This window comes from Balearica regulorum, chromosome 5 (assembly GCF_011004875.1).
Source record: "Balearica regulorum gibbericeps isolate bBalReg1 chromosome 5, bBalReg1.pri, whole genome shotgun sequence".
NCBI classification, from domain to species: Eukaryota; Metazoa; Chordata; class Aves; order Gruiformes; family Gruidae; genus Balearica; species Balearica regulorum.
This window is the reverse complement of record NC_046188.1, coordinates 57,589,561-57,605,026: the sequence shown is the minus strand read 5'-3', so window position 1 is coordinate 57,605,026 and position 15,466 is coordinate 57,589,561. Positions and strand designations below refer to the sequence as shown.

General features: G+C 42.9%; 1 protein-coding gene across 1 annotated transcript in view; it reads right to left on the bottom strand.

Annotated features, from left to right (window-relative positions):
* Positions 1-11,316: 11,316 nt before the first annotated feature.
* RRAS2 (RAS related 2) overlaps positions 11,317-15,466 on the bottom strand; it is a 45,397-nt gene continuing 41,247 nt past the window's right edge. Inside the window, exons 5-6 of the mRNA XM_075755096.1 lie at positions 13,249-13,367; positions 11,317-12,780 (exon numbers count right to left, since the gene is read on the bottom strand). Coding sequence (XP_075611211.1) covers positions 12,693-12,780; positions 13,249-13,367 — 207 coding nt within the window. The 3' untranslated portion in view covers positions 11,317-12,692. The remainder of the gene's footprint in view (positions 12,781-13,248; positions 13,368-15,466) is intronic.

Below are 15,466 nucleotides of genomic sequence, written 5' to 3'. Positions count from 1 at the left end.
TAACAATGGAGAAAAACTAGATAGAAGCGGGGAGGAGAGCGCAAAAAATGACATAAGAGAGGGCCTGGGAGAAGCAGAGAGGAAAGATGCGTAACTGCAGTGGGCAGCCACACAGAGAGGAGCCGGTCAGTAATACGTGACCCCAAAGCACCACTCTAGTCCAGCAGCCGTACCAGATGCTTCAGCTCCAGAGACAGGTTGTGAAAAGTCATTCCTGAGTTTTAGAAGACTGAGAGAGAGGTTGAAGTTATCTTTGATCTTCATTTAAAAAAAAAAAAAAAAAAAAAAAAGATAAAAAATAGAAAGAAAAGAAAAAAAAAAGATTATTTTAATGCCAGTCCCCATCTGCTGGGGGATTTTTATATTACATTCATCCCTCTAGACTGGCATCTTTATATCTGTGAAAAAAGTTCCTAGCTTTACCAACAGAAAATCAGGTTCAACAAGACCAGGGTAGTTTTTTAAAATATCTACATTTTTAAGAAGCTTAGGTAAAACAGCGACTGTGCCTACAGTAATCCACATCACCTGCAAGGAACAGAAGTAAAACTCTAAGCATTAGAAAACATTAACGACTTCATCGCAGCTAGGTTGAAGCGCACAGCCCCGATACGTGCGCCCGCAGCAGCTGAACGCATTTGTGAGGCGGCGTGGGCAGAGAGGGGTGCTGCTCCCGGCTGTCCCCCCCGCCCCAGAGCTCCCACGGGTGCCGAACGCTCCCCCAGCGAGCTCATAGCCAGCGCTTGCCTCCTGCGCATCAGCTTCCAGGTTAATTAAACCAGATAATGTCCTCGCTGCTGGGACCGAGCTCCACGTGGGGAGGCAAACGAGCATCTAGGGTGTCCCGTAGCAATAGCAGCCTGCCGGCTTCAGGATTCAGAACAAACCATTAATGCTTGTTTTGGTTGTGTCCACGAACACAACCACTGATGCTCCTGCAGATTGCTGCAACTACTAGAGACAGCGGATAAATTAGCTGGCCAGGCAGTCCTGTCCTTAAAGCAGTGCAGTAATAAGGACCATCACTGTCTGGCTTCTGACATGAGAGTTTTTAAGGAACTGTACATCTTGCTAGAGAAGAAACTCAGTACCAGGAGCATTAAATCAGGGCTCTTCAGGATTTTTAGATCAGAATCTGAAAGAAAAAAAAGTTACAAGTTAGCCAATTTACCCTCTTAAAAGTATTTGTTAAAGCTCTACAAAATAAGTTAATGTTGTTTAAATGTCAGGGGAAATTGGGATTACTTTAAGACAACAGAACATGAACTACACAAAAATATCGAAAAGTTACTTTGAGATTTTGCAATGGAATCCAGACAGACGTATGCCCAGTAACCACATACTTCACGCTGCCCCCTCTGCTGGGAAGCAGGACCTTTGTCACCTCAGTGCAGTCACACAACCCAAAGACGAGATGGCCACCACACCTCAAACAAATGCCGTCTTTGGGAGAGCTGACAAAAAATACCAATAAAGCCCCACGCAGCTGTCAGCCCTACCGGATCTCAGGGGAGCTTGTACAAAACAATGGCGGATGTCACGCTGGAAAACACATACACCCCAACTACACTTTCCAGCTTTTTAATGTCTTTCTGACATGAGTAACATATTTTCCAGATATGGAAAAAAGCCACTTGATCGAGCTCTGGCTGAAGAGAGCTTTGAATTGCAAAATCCTTCACCAGACCATAAAACCATAGCAGAGGTTTGCTCTTGTGCTGGGCGTTGATTTCAGAGGACCCGTATCTGGGTATTTAAGTAGCCAGAACCTTTTGGCAGGTGATCAGTTGGAAACTAAACTGAAAACCTCATAACATATTGATTTCCCATTCATAAGCAGCAGCTCACAATTAAAAACCAAAGCACCTTGTCCTTCCACACACAAGCTACAAAGCCTGTTTCATTGTTCACCTAAAAAATCTGAACCTGAGCTGCAAACCACCACTGTTCACCTCCTTGTCATCCCACTTGACAAACTACTTCTTGCCAATAAACAACTGACTTCTCTGTAGCGGGAAGGAGCCTTTAACAGACTCAGAAATATAACAAAGGTACCTGATTACCCCCCTCAAACACATTGGTCGCACAAGCCATCGCTTCTAGTTACTAGTTTCCCCTTTCTGGATCTCTGAGGAGTTTGAACCTGCCACGCAAGCCCGGCGTGCCCTTGGCAGCCACTGTAGCCTGGTGCAACTACATCCTTCCTGACATGCACGCGTGCAAACCCAACACCAGGACCTGGCACAGGCGCTCGGCTCAGCTGAAGCCATCAGCTGCTTTAACTGAAAATGCTGGGTTTAAAAGTTCTCTCAAGAATGTTCTTTAGAGACTAGACAGGCTTCCCATCAAGGCCCCAAGAGCACCGCAGTATCACCAGCCAACACCTGCGATCAGCTGAGGGAAGTGTGCACGTCACAGCTCAGGCTGCAGGTCAGGTTCAGTTACGATGGGTTGGGTGTACGATCCCACATGCCAAACCAAAGGTAACACGTGGTGGGTGCTTGTCACAGTCCAGGTCGAAACAGTTTGATAGGTTAGACCCTGATATGCACCCAGGGTTATTCCAGCTTAGGTTCAGGGCAGCTGTGTTATTCGCTACAGCCTGCATCCTTCATCCCAAAGACACCTCTCCAGAACGTCAATTATAATGATATTCTTACCTACTTTCTTGTATCAAAAGGAGAATCACCAGCAATTTCCCTCACAGATATAACAGATTTGAGTGCACGTTAGCCATTATCACTCTTGTTATCATCAGATTAGGTGGGAGAACTTTTTTCCCTTTCAAACCGAGTTCTTGCTCCATAGTACGTACCTTTCTCAAATGCTGGTCTTCTGTAAAAATCATAGAACAAATAAAGTTGAAAGGTATGTCTGGAGGTCTGTTATTCAACCTTCTGCTCAAACTGGGATCTGCCATGAGGTCAGTCGATGTTGCTCAGGGTTTTATCCAGTAAGGTGCTGAAAACCTCCAAGGACAGAGACTGCACAGTCTCTCTGGGCAGCCTGTCTTCATGGTGAAAAAAAATCTTCTTTATATTCAATCTGAACCTCTTGTTTCAACTTATGTCCTTTGTGTCTCACCACGTGCTGTTGTGAAGGTCCTGGCTCTGTCTTCTCACTGACTTCATTGGAGGTACAGGGAGGCTGCTGTTTCCTTCTCACCCCTGTAAGCTTTCCCAGGCTGAACAAGACCAGCTCCCTCAACCTCTCCTCACAGGACAAGTGCTCCAGCTCCCAGACCTCCTTGGTTACCCTCCTTTGGGCTGGCTCGAGGTGATCAACATCTTTCTTGTACCAGGGGGCTCAAAACCAGGTGCAGTTTTCTATATGGGGTCTCACAAGTGCAGAGAAAAGGAAGGATGTTAATCACTTCCCCTGACCTAATGGCCATGCTCCTGTCAATACAGCCCAGGGCGCTGCTGGCTGCCTTTGCTGCTAGGACACACCAAGAACCCAGGTCCTGTTTGGCCAGACGGTCCCCAGCCTGTATCATTGCAGGGGAGCCTGCCTGCCTGCCTTCCCAGGTGCAGGGCTTTGCGTTTGTCCTTGTTAAATTCCACAAGGCTCCTGCTGAGCCATTCCTCCAGCCTGTCAGGGTCCCTCTGGATGACAATTCCACCACATTTACCACCTGGTTCCCCCCAACCACCATGTCCAAACATGATGAGTGCACTCAGTTGTCTCCTTCAGGTTACTGCCAAAATATTTAACATGACAGGTGCCAGGCTAAACCCTTTTAGCACCTTCTTGTCACTGTACTCTACCTGGAGGCCAGCCCATTACCCTCTGAGCCCAACCTGCCAGTCAGTTTTTTACCCATCTGGTTGTCCATCCACCCAGACTGCAAGGTCCTAGCTTTGATACCTTGGTGGTATCAAAATATGGTGGGAGAAAGTGGTTAAAGCCTTGCTGAACTGAGGTAATAAACATCCACCGCTCTCCCCTCATCCACAAATTCAGCCCCTTTATCACAGAAGGCAATCATGCTGGTCAGGTGTGATTGACCCTGGTAAATTGGTTGGGGAACAGTCTACAGGAATGTACCACTTCTCTTAGGTGCCCAGAAACACATTCCTGGAGGACTCACTGTGTGACTTTCCAGGGACAGAAGCAAGGCTGACTCCCTACATTGCTCTCCAGGCACTGCTTGAAGATGTGTGCAACACTTGCTTTCCTCTAATCACCAGGAATTTCCCTGACCTCCATTAAAGACGGTCATCAAAGATGACAGGGCAGCCTTGCAAGGACATCAGCTTGTTCCCCCACCACCTTGGATGGAGCCCGTCAGGTCTTGTGACTTTATATGGGTTGAGTTCTCTGAAGTAACCCCCGCCTCGACCCCCGTCCACTGCCGCTGGCTCTTCTGGTTGTACCTTTTCGCTAATCACATGGGCCTGGGAAACCCTGTTGGTCGACTGAGGCAACGAAGTCACTGGGTACCTCAGCCGTACATGTGCCTACTGTCACCAAATCACTCTTCCCATTCAGCAACAGTCCCCTCTTCTCCTCGTTCAGCAAGTCATACATAACTCTTGAAAGGCAAAACCAGCGAGGAATCATCTGCAGCATCTTAATTAGTAAATAGTCCAGAGGCGTAAGTCAGGTTCAGTCTTAGGAATGCGAAGAAGTTAAATAGTAATTGCCAGAACTAAGGGATTGCTCTGGTGCTACAAGTGGGAAACAGGTGTGTATTCTCTATTTGCATACCCAGAGCTCTCCAAAGACACTAGAAATAATACTACTGGGAAGAAGTCCTCACAGAGCAGCTCCAGGCAGCACTGCATAAGAAGAGATCAGCAATGACAGAGCCCAGACCTTAGGACTTGGCAGCGACAGATGCCTTCTCCAGACACCTTACAAAACCAACAAAATGTGGTATTAGACTCTGGCTAATCATTCAGCTGGCCATTGTAATGAGAATTTGAATGATCTCAAGGTTTAAGAAAAAGATAACAAGGATATGTATGGCTTCCTTTTAATTACAAAAAAAACCCAAAAACAAAACCAAAAAAACCCACACACCACAAAAAAAACCCCGCCCTACCCCCAAAAAAACCCCACCCAACCTCCCCCAAAAAAAACCCCAAGATGACAACTAGTTCACAAAGGCAACTGGAGTAGGGAGGTGAGCAACGTCGGTGTGCAACTTGCACATTAGGGATCCGTAAGACCAAAAAAAACCAGAGTAGTGCCAAAACATTCAGAATTCATGAGCTATTCTTCCTCCTATTTCCCAGAAATACAACTGGATAAATGTATATTTTAAAAGTAGGATTAGGGAGAAGCAAAAAGTTACAGCAAACATATAATAACTTCTAAAACCTTGAAGGGGTAGCCCTCAGGATGACCGAAAGTCAGCCTTTCGAATGAGAGGGATGACTGTGTAAGTAGAAGTACCAGGTCACATTGTCAGTGCGGTACTTAAGGCAAGTATAAAGTCACTTGCTTATTTTGTAAGTAATAAAAACCAGCTCGAGACACAGAATGGCTTAGTCTCACAAGACAGAGATAGGACAGAATGCCTTTTACGGTGAGACAAGAAGCCGGCAGTTCAGGAATATGACATTCTTCCGAAAGGCAATGAAGGGCAGGCAGATTTTACAGCTTGTAGGAGAAATATTAGAGCACACGTGAACTTCTACTGCTTAAAAATCGCAGCAGGTGTTGCCTGAAAGTTGCAGTAGGAAGGAGAAAAGCATTAGAAATTTGTTTCACTTTCAAAGGTCAGCACCGCCCGCGTTCAAGAGATTTGCCTGCTCCTCAGGGAAACGTCAGGACTGGTGCCTAGACGAGAACGACCACATTTTTCTCATACTAAGACTAATCCTCATTCAGATGTATTATTTAGCTGAGCATGAAGTGTTTATACATAACTTTTTGACTGCATATCATACATTACTAATGATATACAAATACTACTTGTTTTGTCTCCTGTATTTGTACTATATAGTAATTAACATGCGTTTAATGTTTTAGATTGCAAACATCCTTCCTGCTTTTCACACAAATTTCTTCAGAACCACTATTTATACATCGTTTTTTCCCTAGCTACTGACCATCTGGATTTTACAGAGTTCACAGAACAAAATACTCTGAAATAGCACTGACACATGGCCCCGTTTAATTATAGATCAACAGCTTTGTTATGGTTCTTGACTTTCATTCCTACCCTGCTTGTAAAATTAAGAACTTTAACTCTGTACAAGGGTCTCGGTAAAAGCAGCGCTTAAAAGCCCTTTAAAAACCATGCGTATGCCTTCCAGTAGTGACATCTTGTGGTTGTCAATAAAATAGTTTCCCCGTGCATTTCATATTTATAGCGGAATTTATTTCAGACCCGCTCCAGGGCCAGAGCAACCCGGTGGCAGCACGCCCCTAGCCACCACGCAGCCCAAGGCACCTTTTGCAGCAGCTGGAGGAGCACCGAGGGGCTGCTACAGCTTTGGTTGAACTTTCCATGCTCATCGTCAGCATTTTCTTTAGCTGTTTCCCCTCCTCATGCCTTCATCTTCACTCCACATGGCTCTTACTACTGCTTCTCTACCCTCACTTCCACCCCTTGCTTAAAGGTGGGTTCCCTACACAAGCCCACTGCGTTATACATAATCACAACACAAAGATAATCCGCCGGTTACTCCTAGCAGATCCTTCTGTGAGAGTGCTAGCCTCACCTATTCAGCTTACAGCCTTTTACAGCGAGGACAACCTTGCATTACGTTTGCATGGTGGACTGGATACATGGTCCTGGTTAGGTCTCAAAACACTGCTTTACAAAATAATTTTTAAAGCATATAAGCTATTCATATTATCGGAATAAGATGAATTTTAAGTTTGTCATGAGAAACGCAAAAAGCATTCAGAGAAGGATTTGTAGAATACTATTGCTCTTCAGGGGTCCAGTTCAAGTGAAATGAAAACCGTCTCTTGTATGCATCAATTCGTGCCTGGACTAAGAGACAAGGAACTAAGAGGTTTTATCATTGTCTCTACTTACATTTCTGGTGCCCATACTTTGCTATGGTAACTTCTCCTTTTCCACAATACTTCCATGTCAGAAGCATTTTTAGAAAAAATGTAATTTATGAAGTGCTGATGTCACTACAGATTAGTGAGTACCAAACACTGTGTATCTTAATACAACTCACAGGATGCACTTTGAAACGGAGCTGACCAGACTAGTACCCACTTTCCGGCAGCGAGATGACGCACGTAGTTCTGCATACTACTGGCTGGCTGGCTCAGGAACATTACTGATTGTATTATATGCATTAATGCAATTTAGCATTTGTGTGGGACATCATCTGCCCTTCATATTTAATCCACAGAAATCTCTCAAACTCTCCAGAATAACTGCAGTCGTAGAAGTCTAGCAGCACGCGTACCGAAAGCAAGCAGAGCACGCGTTCACAGTGCTGTTGCTGGGCATTATGCTCGCCTTGTAGTTTAATCCACTGCCTTTGCCACATCTGCTGCTTCTCACTTAAAGCTCTTTATTTTCCCAGCTAAAGGCTCTTACGACAGCCCTACCCATCCTCATTTCTGCACCTGGTTTGTTGAATGCACTCGGGCTAGAACATGGGAAAATACCAAGGCTATTTTCCTCCTTCCTTTCATTATCACTCCTTGGTTATTTTCCCCATTTCCTACTGTTCCTCGTATAGCCTGAACAAGCCTAGAAAGACCAAGACAGCAACTTAGCCACAAAGTATTAAGAACAAAAACTGACTCCTCTCAACCAAGTGTACCTGCGGTTAGAGCTCTATGAGAATATCTGAGTGTCAGGACCGTTCACAAGTTTTCTAGCCTTACAACACGTGCTACGCAACATGGGGACTGAGACCCCGAACATACTTCTGCTTACCCCCACGCTCTAAACCCAGAGCCTGCTCCAAGCCTGCAATTTTAATGTAGCTTCCCAATAGAAGCAGGTAGACACGGCAGAGAAGCCGTATGTACAGAGGCAAGCACTGCACTTACCATTCGGGATGCTCCGAGCAAGAGCCCATCTAACAATTTTAAGCAGATTTTGGCAGAGACTGCTGCCCTGCAGCGGGGCAGCCGAGTAACACGGGAAACACCACCATGCCCCCACAGTTCTAGCTGGAGCGTTGTTCTAAATTGGGTTTGAGCTTTCCTTTATCATGGTTCTGGAACATGAGGGTAACCAACTTCCAAAATCTATGCCTCCATCAAGGGAACAAACACATTCCTGGTTTAACAGATTCCTGAGCTTTTCCAAGCAACTTTTGGCAGTGGTTGGCTTATGGCAACTGACTTCAAGAATCTTCTGTTTGGAATAAGCTCATTAAAACTTTGTAATGAGATTATGTTGCAAGGCCAGTCAACGATGGCCATGGCTATGCCACGGGTGAAATGTTGTCACGTATACTGATGTCAGAAGATCGTTAGCCAATATTTTTCCTTGAATCCAGACTTGAAGTTTATCAATGACGACTAACCACAAGGCCACGCATAAAATCAGAGTTTCCTTTGGTGTCAGTGGGTGTTACCTCCTTTCTAACACATTTTGCTTTATTAACCCTTTCACAGCAGCTCATCTCATTACATGCCCTGTGCTGGGCTGGCCAGGCTCGCTTAGGGCATTGATCTGATCACCTCCTGCCCAACAGCCTGAGCACTGAGCACTTCCATGGGCCAACCATACTGTCAGTGTCAGGAGGTGGTGGTGGAGGAGCCATCCGCAGGAAGAGGGAGGGCGCTGCCAGGGTGCATTGGGCCTACAGGAAAGCTGGTGAGGGACTGTTTATCAGGGAGTGTAGTGACAGGACAAGGGGTAATGGGTTCAAGCTGAAGGAGGGTCGATTTAGATTGGATGTTAGAAAGAAATTCTTTCCTGTGAGGGTGTTGAGGCACTGGAACAGGCTGCCCAGAGAGGTTGTGGATGCCCCATCCCTGGAAGTGTTTAAGACCAGGTTGGATGGGGCTTTGGGCAACCTGGTCTAGTGGAGGGTGTCCCTGCCCACAGTAGGGGGGTTGGAACTAGATGATCTTTACGGTCCCTTCCAACCCAAACCATTCTATGATTGCACAGCATGTCCTGCATGCTGCAACACTGCAAACTTGTATTACGAGAAAAATGAAAGGAAAACAACTTTGATAGGAATACAAGATGGATGATTTTTCCTACACAGCTCTGCACTTTTATTGCACTAGTTAGTTTTAGCCTGGAGCAGAAAGGCTGACCGGCTGCAGACACACAGCTCAGGCAGATGCCCAATGCAACAGGTTGGAAACAGACCAAGCAAACACTCCCACCTAATATTTTTCTCTTTTCTGCACAATCAAGGTAAATTTATAGTTATCATCCATATCAGCGGCTCTACTTCCCCTGAACAGGCCATGTCACAAAAAAGCAGATTTTAGAGGAGGTGATGTAATACCTCTGGAAATTCTACTCTTCGCCTGTATATGTTAGCACACAAGTACTGATGTAGAAGAGTCGCTAGGTGAGAGAAAGCAAATGCATTAACCAGAGCAGGCATAAGGAACTACAGTGAACTTCCATGTAAGCAATTCCTCCCCGATCCTGGACCACCCATAAGACTTCACCAACAGCACAAAAAGGCTTTTGCCTAAGAGCAGGTCAATCCTCATCCAGTGGAGCAGCAGGCTCAGCAGTGGGAGATTCCAGAAAGAAGCGAGTTATTTTGTGCTTTGAAACAAAGATCCAGACCCTCCTCTGTGGTCTAGGAGGAGGAAGAGGTCATTTGTGGATACATTTTAAGCACCCCAAATTCCTGAACTGTGAATTTAAATTATTTATGAGCATGACCTTGAACTGAAGTAGCTGTAAACATATGCAATAAATCTTTAAGCATTTCTTCTGCCAGGCAAAGTCCTAAGAAACTCTCAGGTTGCCAGCTAAATGGCTATGCTGCAGCAAGGGGGCAATGTTGTAAATTCACAAATAATCCAAGGCATATAGATCAGGGCTCTACTTTTGAGAAGTGTGACAAGGTCCCTATTGCACTTTGCAAGCTGCACACTAGGGACAGATGCGCCATTTTTCACCGTTACCTTCAGGTACAATTGGAAAAGCAAATCATTAGAGATACCTTTTGTTTCGAACTCATGACTGCCTAGGTCACCATCACTAGCCAAAAACCCATGTTACTTTTCTAAACACTTACTTGAAGTCTGAAGACTAGGATCAAACCCACCCGTATTTAACAGCTCCTTAGAGTGCCATGCATGAACCAGACTCAAAAAGAGACTGTAACATTCCATGAAGACTTCCCGGCACGGCCTTTCCAGCAGAAGCCTTAAACACACATGCACAGGAATATACTGTCTTAGTTAATAACCTTAGAGCAGACTTCCATAGCAGCAGCTGGTGGTCCCACTTCTGTTTAACTTGCTTATAAGGTTTACCATGTTTACAATGCGGCTTAACAGACAGGAGTAGGTTGCTTAGCATCAACCACCTCAAAGCTATTCTGCTCTCCATATGAGAAAAAGCAAGGGTGTGGTGCTCTCCACCTACTCTATGAATTACCGAGTTACATATTAAAAGATCTACCAATGTAACAGTCTATTTTAAAACCAAATCATGAGTGAAAGATTAAAAAGAAAAATCATGATGAAACAAAGCTATTTGTACCTTGCAAATTTAGTCTCAACACACACCCTGTCATTTGTTTTCTTAACTGATTCAAATGCCACACAGTTACCGATTTGACTCCAGAGCGCTTTACATTAACACGTGGTGTTTGCTACAGGCTGTAATTTCTTACATTTGACTTGAAAAATGCAATCCATATCCCAAATGTAACTCCACTGTGACTTGTTTGAATCTTCTACACCTTATTCACAAGTAGCCTTTCATCTACCAGTACCATGAAAGGGGAGTAGGGGGGGAAGCTACTCTCTCAAAACAGTATTACACAACCAGATGTAAACTACATTAAAAAACCCCTAAATTCCTCTGCTATACATGGCACCAGTGTTACTTCTGGGTTTAATGCTTTGCTGCAATAAAGGTAAGTGAGCTTGTTTAAGCGCTGTTTTCTCAGCGGACATGTATAGCAGAGCACCTGACAGTGAGCATAGCCTGAAAACACAAGAATTGTTGATGGGACCACTGACTACGTATTGCAAGTCAAAACAGACAGCTTGCATCATCTACCACAATTTAAATTGCAATGGCTTTTCTTTACTTCCGAGCTTGAAGAAAGGTCGTGCAGATGTACATATCTATCCCCTAACCAGGTCCCCATTACCTTCCTCCTTTCCCCACCCCAAAAAAATTCAGGTGTTGGAAGAGTCAGAAAGAGGCTGTGTGCTTACCCCCGGTAATGGTTAGATCATCTTTAATTCTAGCACCTGAAGTTATACAAGGGTTTGCTTAATAATCAAGTTTCAAAGAACTGTTGGACACATTCAGTAAGGTGACAACTGTGCAATACCACTCAGTATTTCAATATCAGGGAACATACTCTTGAATTGTTTAAACACAATCCACAGAACTCAAAATTAAACAACCATCCACAGTTTAACTAAACAATCAGTTAAAAGTCTTACAGTTTAATAATTCACATAATGGTCAGTCTTTAGTGAGGGATACTGAAATTCATTAAAACACAACACTAGATTTTACTCTATGGGTGTGTTGGGCAGGCACATAATTGGCCATTCTTGGGTACAACCGGAAGAGTAAGGAGAAGTTTACCACAGTTTGGCAAATCCCACATTTTGTCAGTTAAAAGTGAACTGTGAGAATTAAATACTCATCTTTACATATACACAAGTTATGCTGTGAAAGCATATTTGCTTACAAACATATAAAAATACTTGTTAACTAGTTTGATAAGAAAATAATGTATAAAAGTATATAGCAAAAACATTTAATCATCTCTGACAATGGAAAGATCAAATTCATTTTCATATCACATGAAACAAAAACAGCTACAATTTTAGTTTTCCTTAATCCCTTACCCAGAAATACAAAGGAAGACACAATTTGTTTCCAAACAAGTGATGTGAAATTTCTTAATAAGCTGAAATGCCTCAATCCAGAATGAGCTCAGGTATTTGGCCATATCCTAATAGTAGTAGTAATCACCCTGTAGCTGTTCTGGATTCATAAAATAAATACAGTAGACTGTTTTGGCCACTGAAATAAAACTGCAGCATAAATGAGAGATGAAAATTTTTGCTGACAATGAAATTCAGTGTAGGTTTCTTAAGGCTAGCTGAATACTCAAGTCTAATTTAACTGAGGGCAAAAAAGCCAATCCACCCCCTTTTTTTTTTTTTTTTAAAAGTATTCTGTATACTTCAATATAGGTCTCTGAAATAGCTAATGAAACGTCACAAGTAAAAATAAATTAATTCACAAGAGACAACTTATGCATGACTTCAACACCTTGTCCTACACGGTTTTGTTTCATCTCCTTTGCGAATAAAACTCCACAAGGTGCAAGCTCTTAAGAGAGAGAAGGAAGGAACTGTGGTATTAAAGAAGCAGCCTTAGTGTTTTGTTTTGAAGTCTGCCCCAGGATGACAGAGTCTTCTTCAAGAACTATTCTGCCAGCTTCTTGGACTAAGGCTATTCTGGTGACCACTTTTAGGACATGCACATATAAGGCTAGACCAATACCAGAAGTGATGTAAAATGATGGAAAGAAAAAAAAATAATCTGGCAGTTGATAGCTTGGTTCTTGGGATTCTCAGAAAATAACACAATGGCAGCCTTTCTTGTCTTTTTCTTTCCGTGTTGGCTCTGGTGAAGGAGGGCACTCTTGTTCTTGAAATTTCCTGGAAAGAGATAGTTCAAATTAAATTCACAGAATCATTTTCAGTTAAATAAAAATACATACTGTGTTTAAAGTCACTGTTTTTACACTTTTATAGAGGATGGACTTATTTTTGACACTCAAACTACTGATTAAACGAGTGATAGCTTTTTGGTGTTGCTTTTTTCTTTTTTTAAGAAACACCATTTTTTTTCTCTTTACAGAAGGCCAATCTCAGATTTTCTTTATAAGGCTTACCTAGCAGGCAATCAATAAAATCTGAGAGACTAAGGTGAAGAAATTCTCTTTCAAATACATATTACATTAATGGAAACTTTTTTCCTAATACACAAAAATATTTTGTAACAGAGAGCACTGGTTGAAGTTTACAGGTAACAACAGGCAGAATTTTCTCAGCAATCTCCTACTACATTTCAATACATTTGCTGTAACATAGGGGCGTTAATTATCTGGTCTTAAGTTATCATACCTTATAACTCTGACAAGTTCATGAAAAGCTTGGTCTACATTCAATCTGATTTTTGCAGAGGCTTCCATGTACGTTACTTTAAGTTGCCGTGCTAGCTGCTGACCTTCCTCTTGTGTCACCTGTAACAGACATCAATCATTAAGTTCAAGGCTTCTGCAGGCATGTTCATATCAGCAGATGCTGCAAATGCATGTTAAGGGTCTATTTCCCCTCAAATAATAATGCTTATTTGGCCACAGAATAGTTCCCACACTGTCCACATAATACAACTGGAAAATAAATCCACGTAATACATCTTTTCAAATGCAAGTGAAGAATTTTTTTTTTTAAGTTTCTGCAACAAAGACTAACCCTCTAAGGAATTTCCCTCACTGCAGCTGTCTCGTCTTCATTTCTGCGTAATAAAGACCAAGTTTTCTTTCATAAGCAGACAAGAGCGCCCCATTCCTCCTCAAATCAAGTGCGTCAGTCAACATCTGCTGGATTACAAACTGTGAATGCTATTGCTAAATTCAACTTCTCCCTCTCCTAGCTAAATCTGGAGAAAAAAAAATCAGATTATTACTTTTAAAATAACAACTGATGTTTAGCTTCTGAATCTTTGGAAGAGTCATTAAAAATCTATTTATGACACAGCAAAATATTAATGCAGCCAGTTTTAAACATAGCTTAAATTACAAAGATCTAAAAATCCAGGAAGCCTTCAAGCTATCCAGAAATATGAAAGAAATCCTGTCTACCTCTTGACTCCTTGGGACAACAGAGGAAAGGGGAATGAAGAGGAAATAATGAGCGTCATGAAGAGTTGGTATAAATTTTAAAGTGATGAAGCAGAAGGCAGGAAGCCAGTGGACCATTATAGGAAGGAGGAATAAGTTGGTCACAGAGCAAAACCAAGGGAGATCACTGCATGGTTTTGGGTGAGGTAGAAAGCAGCGAGGTCAGACAACAGAAGGCCACCCTGAGCAGGGCAAGGCACGAGAGGCTTCCACGGGAAGGTCAGCCCTAGGGCTGGGGAGGAAAGGGCAGCTTTCAGTGATAAAAGGAAGTACAACACATCTTGCCAAGACAATGGCTAGTGGAAGAAGTGTCAAAGATTACACTGCTTTCACATAAAAACATTAAACCAGCATGTAGAGGACTGACACGATAAGAACAAAAAAAATAAATTTTTAATTTAGTTTTGAAACGGCACTTGGATATTCACTTAGATTAAGCAGCTACACAGATATGGAAATAGATGGGAATAGAAAAGCATCACTGGGGGCATTCAGCACAGTGCAAGATACAGAAGTACTTTTTAGCTTGCAAAATACTTGCTTAACAGCTACACATGCTGTTTGAGAGCCTTCATGCACAGCACCTCAGTAAGTTTGATTCCTCTGTCCTTACTTAGCACCCTCCCTGGTATTATATTCATACATATACTGCTGGATTGAGGGCTGCTCCCACTAAACCCTCATGAAGCGCTACAAGGAGCCCCCAGCACCTCGTGCCATTAGCTGGAGTAACCCAGGATTCATCTGCTGATCTCAAACACTCACAGAAACTCTACGTTTAGTTCTGCTGAAGCAAAAAAAAAAAAAAAAAAAGACACCCCAAAAAACAACCCGACCTCAAGATAAACTACCAGAGCTGCATTTTTAACTGCAGAACATGAAGTGAGACTGACTGTGATCTTTTGGTCCTACATGGGTGTCTGAAAACTGGATGATATTCAAGATTTTTGCTCCACCAGCTAGAGCAAACCCACTTCCACCTTCCAGCCCCAGTTGTTGGAATATCCTTACTCCAAAGCTTATGAAGGCTACATTGAGACTGTTTTCTAGTATGTTGATGACATTGCAGAATCCCCGAGAGTTTGCATAAGGATCTCGAGAACTTTTTATGTATCTCTGCTTCATTCACCAGACAAAAGCAAGTTAAAGTACAGATATGGCAGTTTTGCAAAGCCAACCCCCCACTCTTTTCTTCACCCTGGCATAGTCTACCATAGACCCAGAAAGTGAGGGACTGAAGTCTAATAAAAATAACTGGAAAGAAATGTGTAGTCCTGAGGAAAAACTGAGCCCAGTCTTTAGAAGCATGTGGTTACTACTTTCTTCATTATTTTATCCAAAGCACATTAGAAGTACAAGTCAAACTAACACTGTAATAAAGTTAAGCTACACTTCCATAGTATTCTGCATTTTAAAAGTTATAGATTCAACATTAAAGT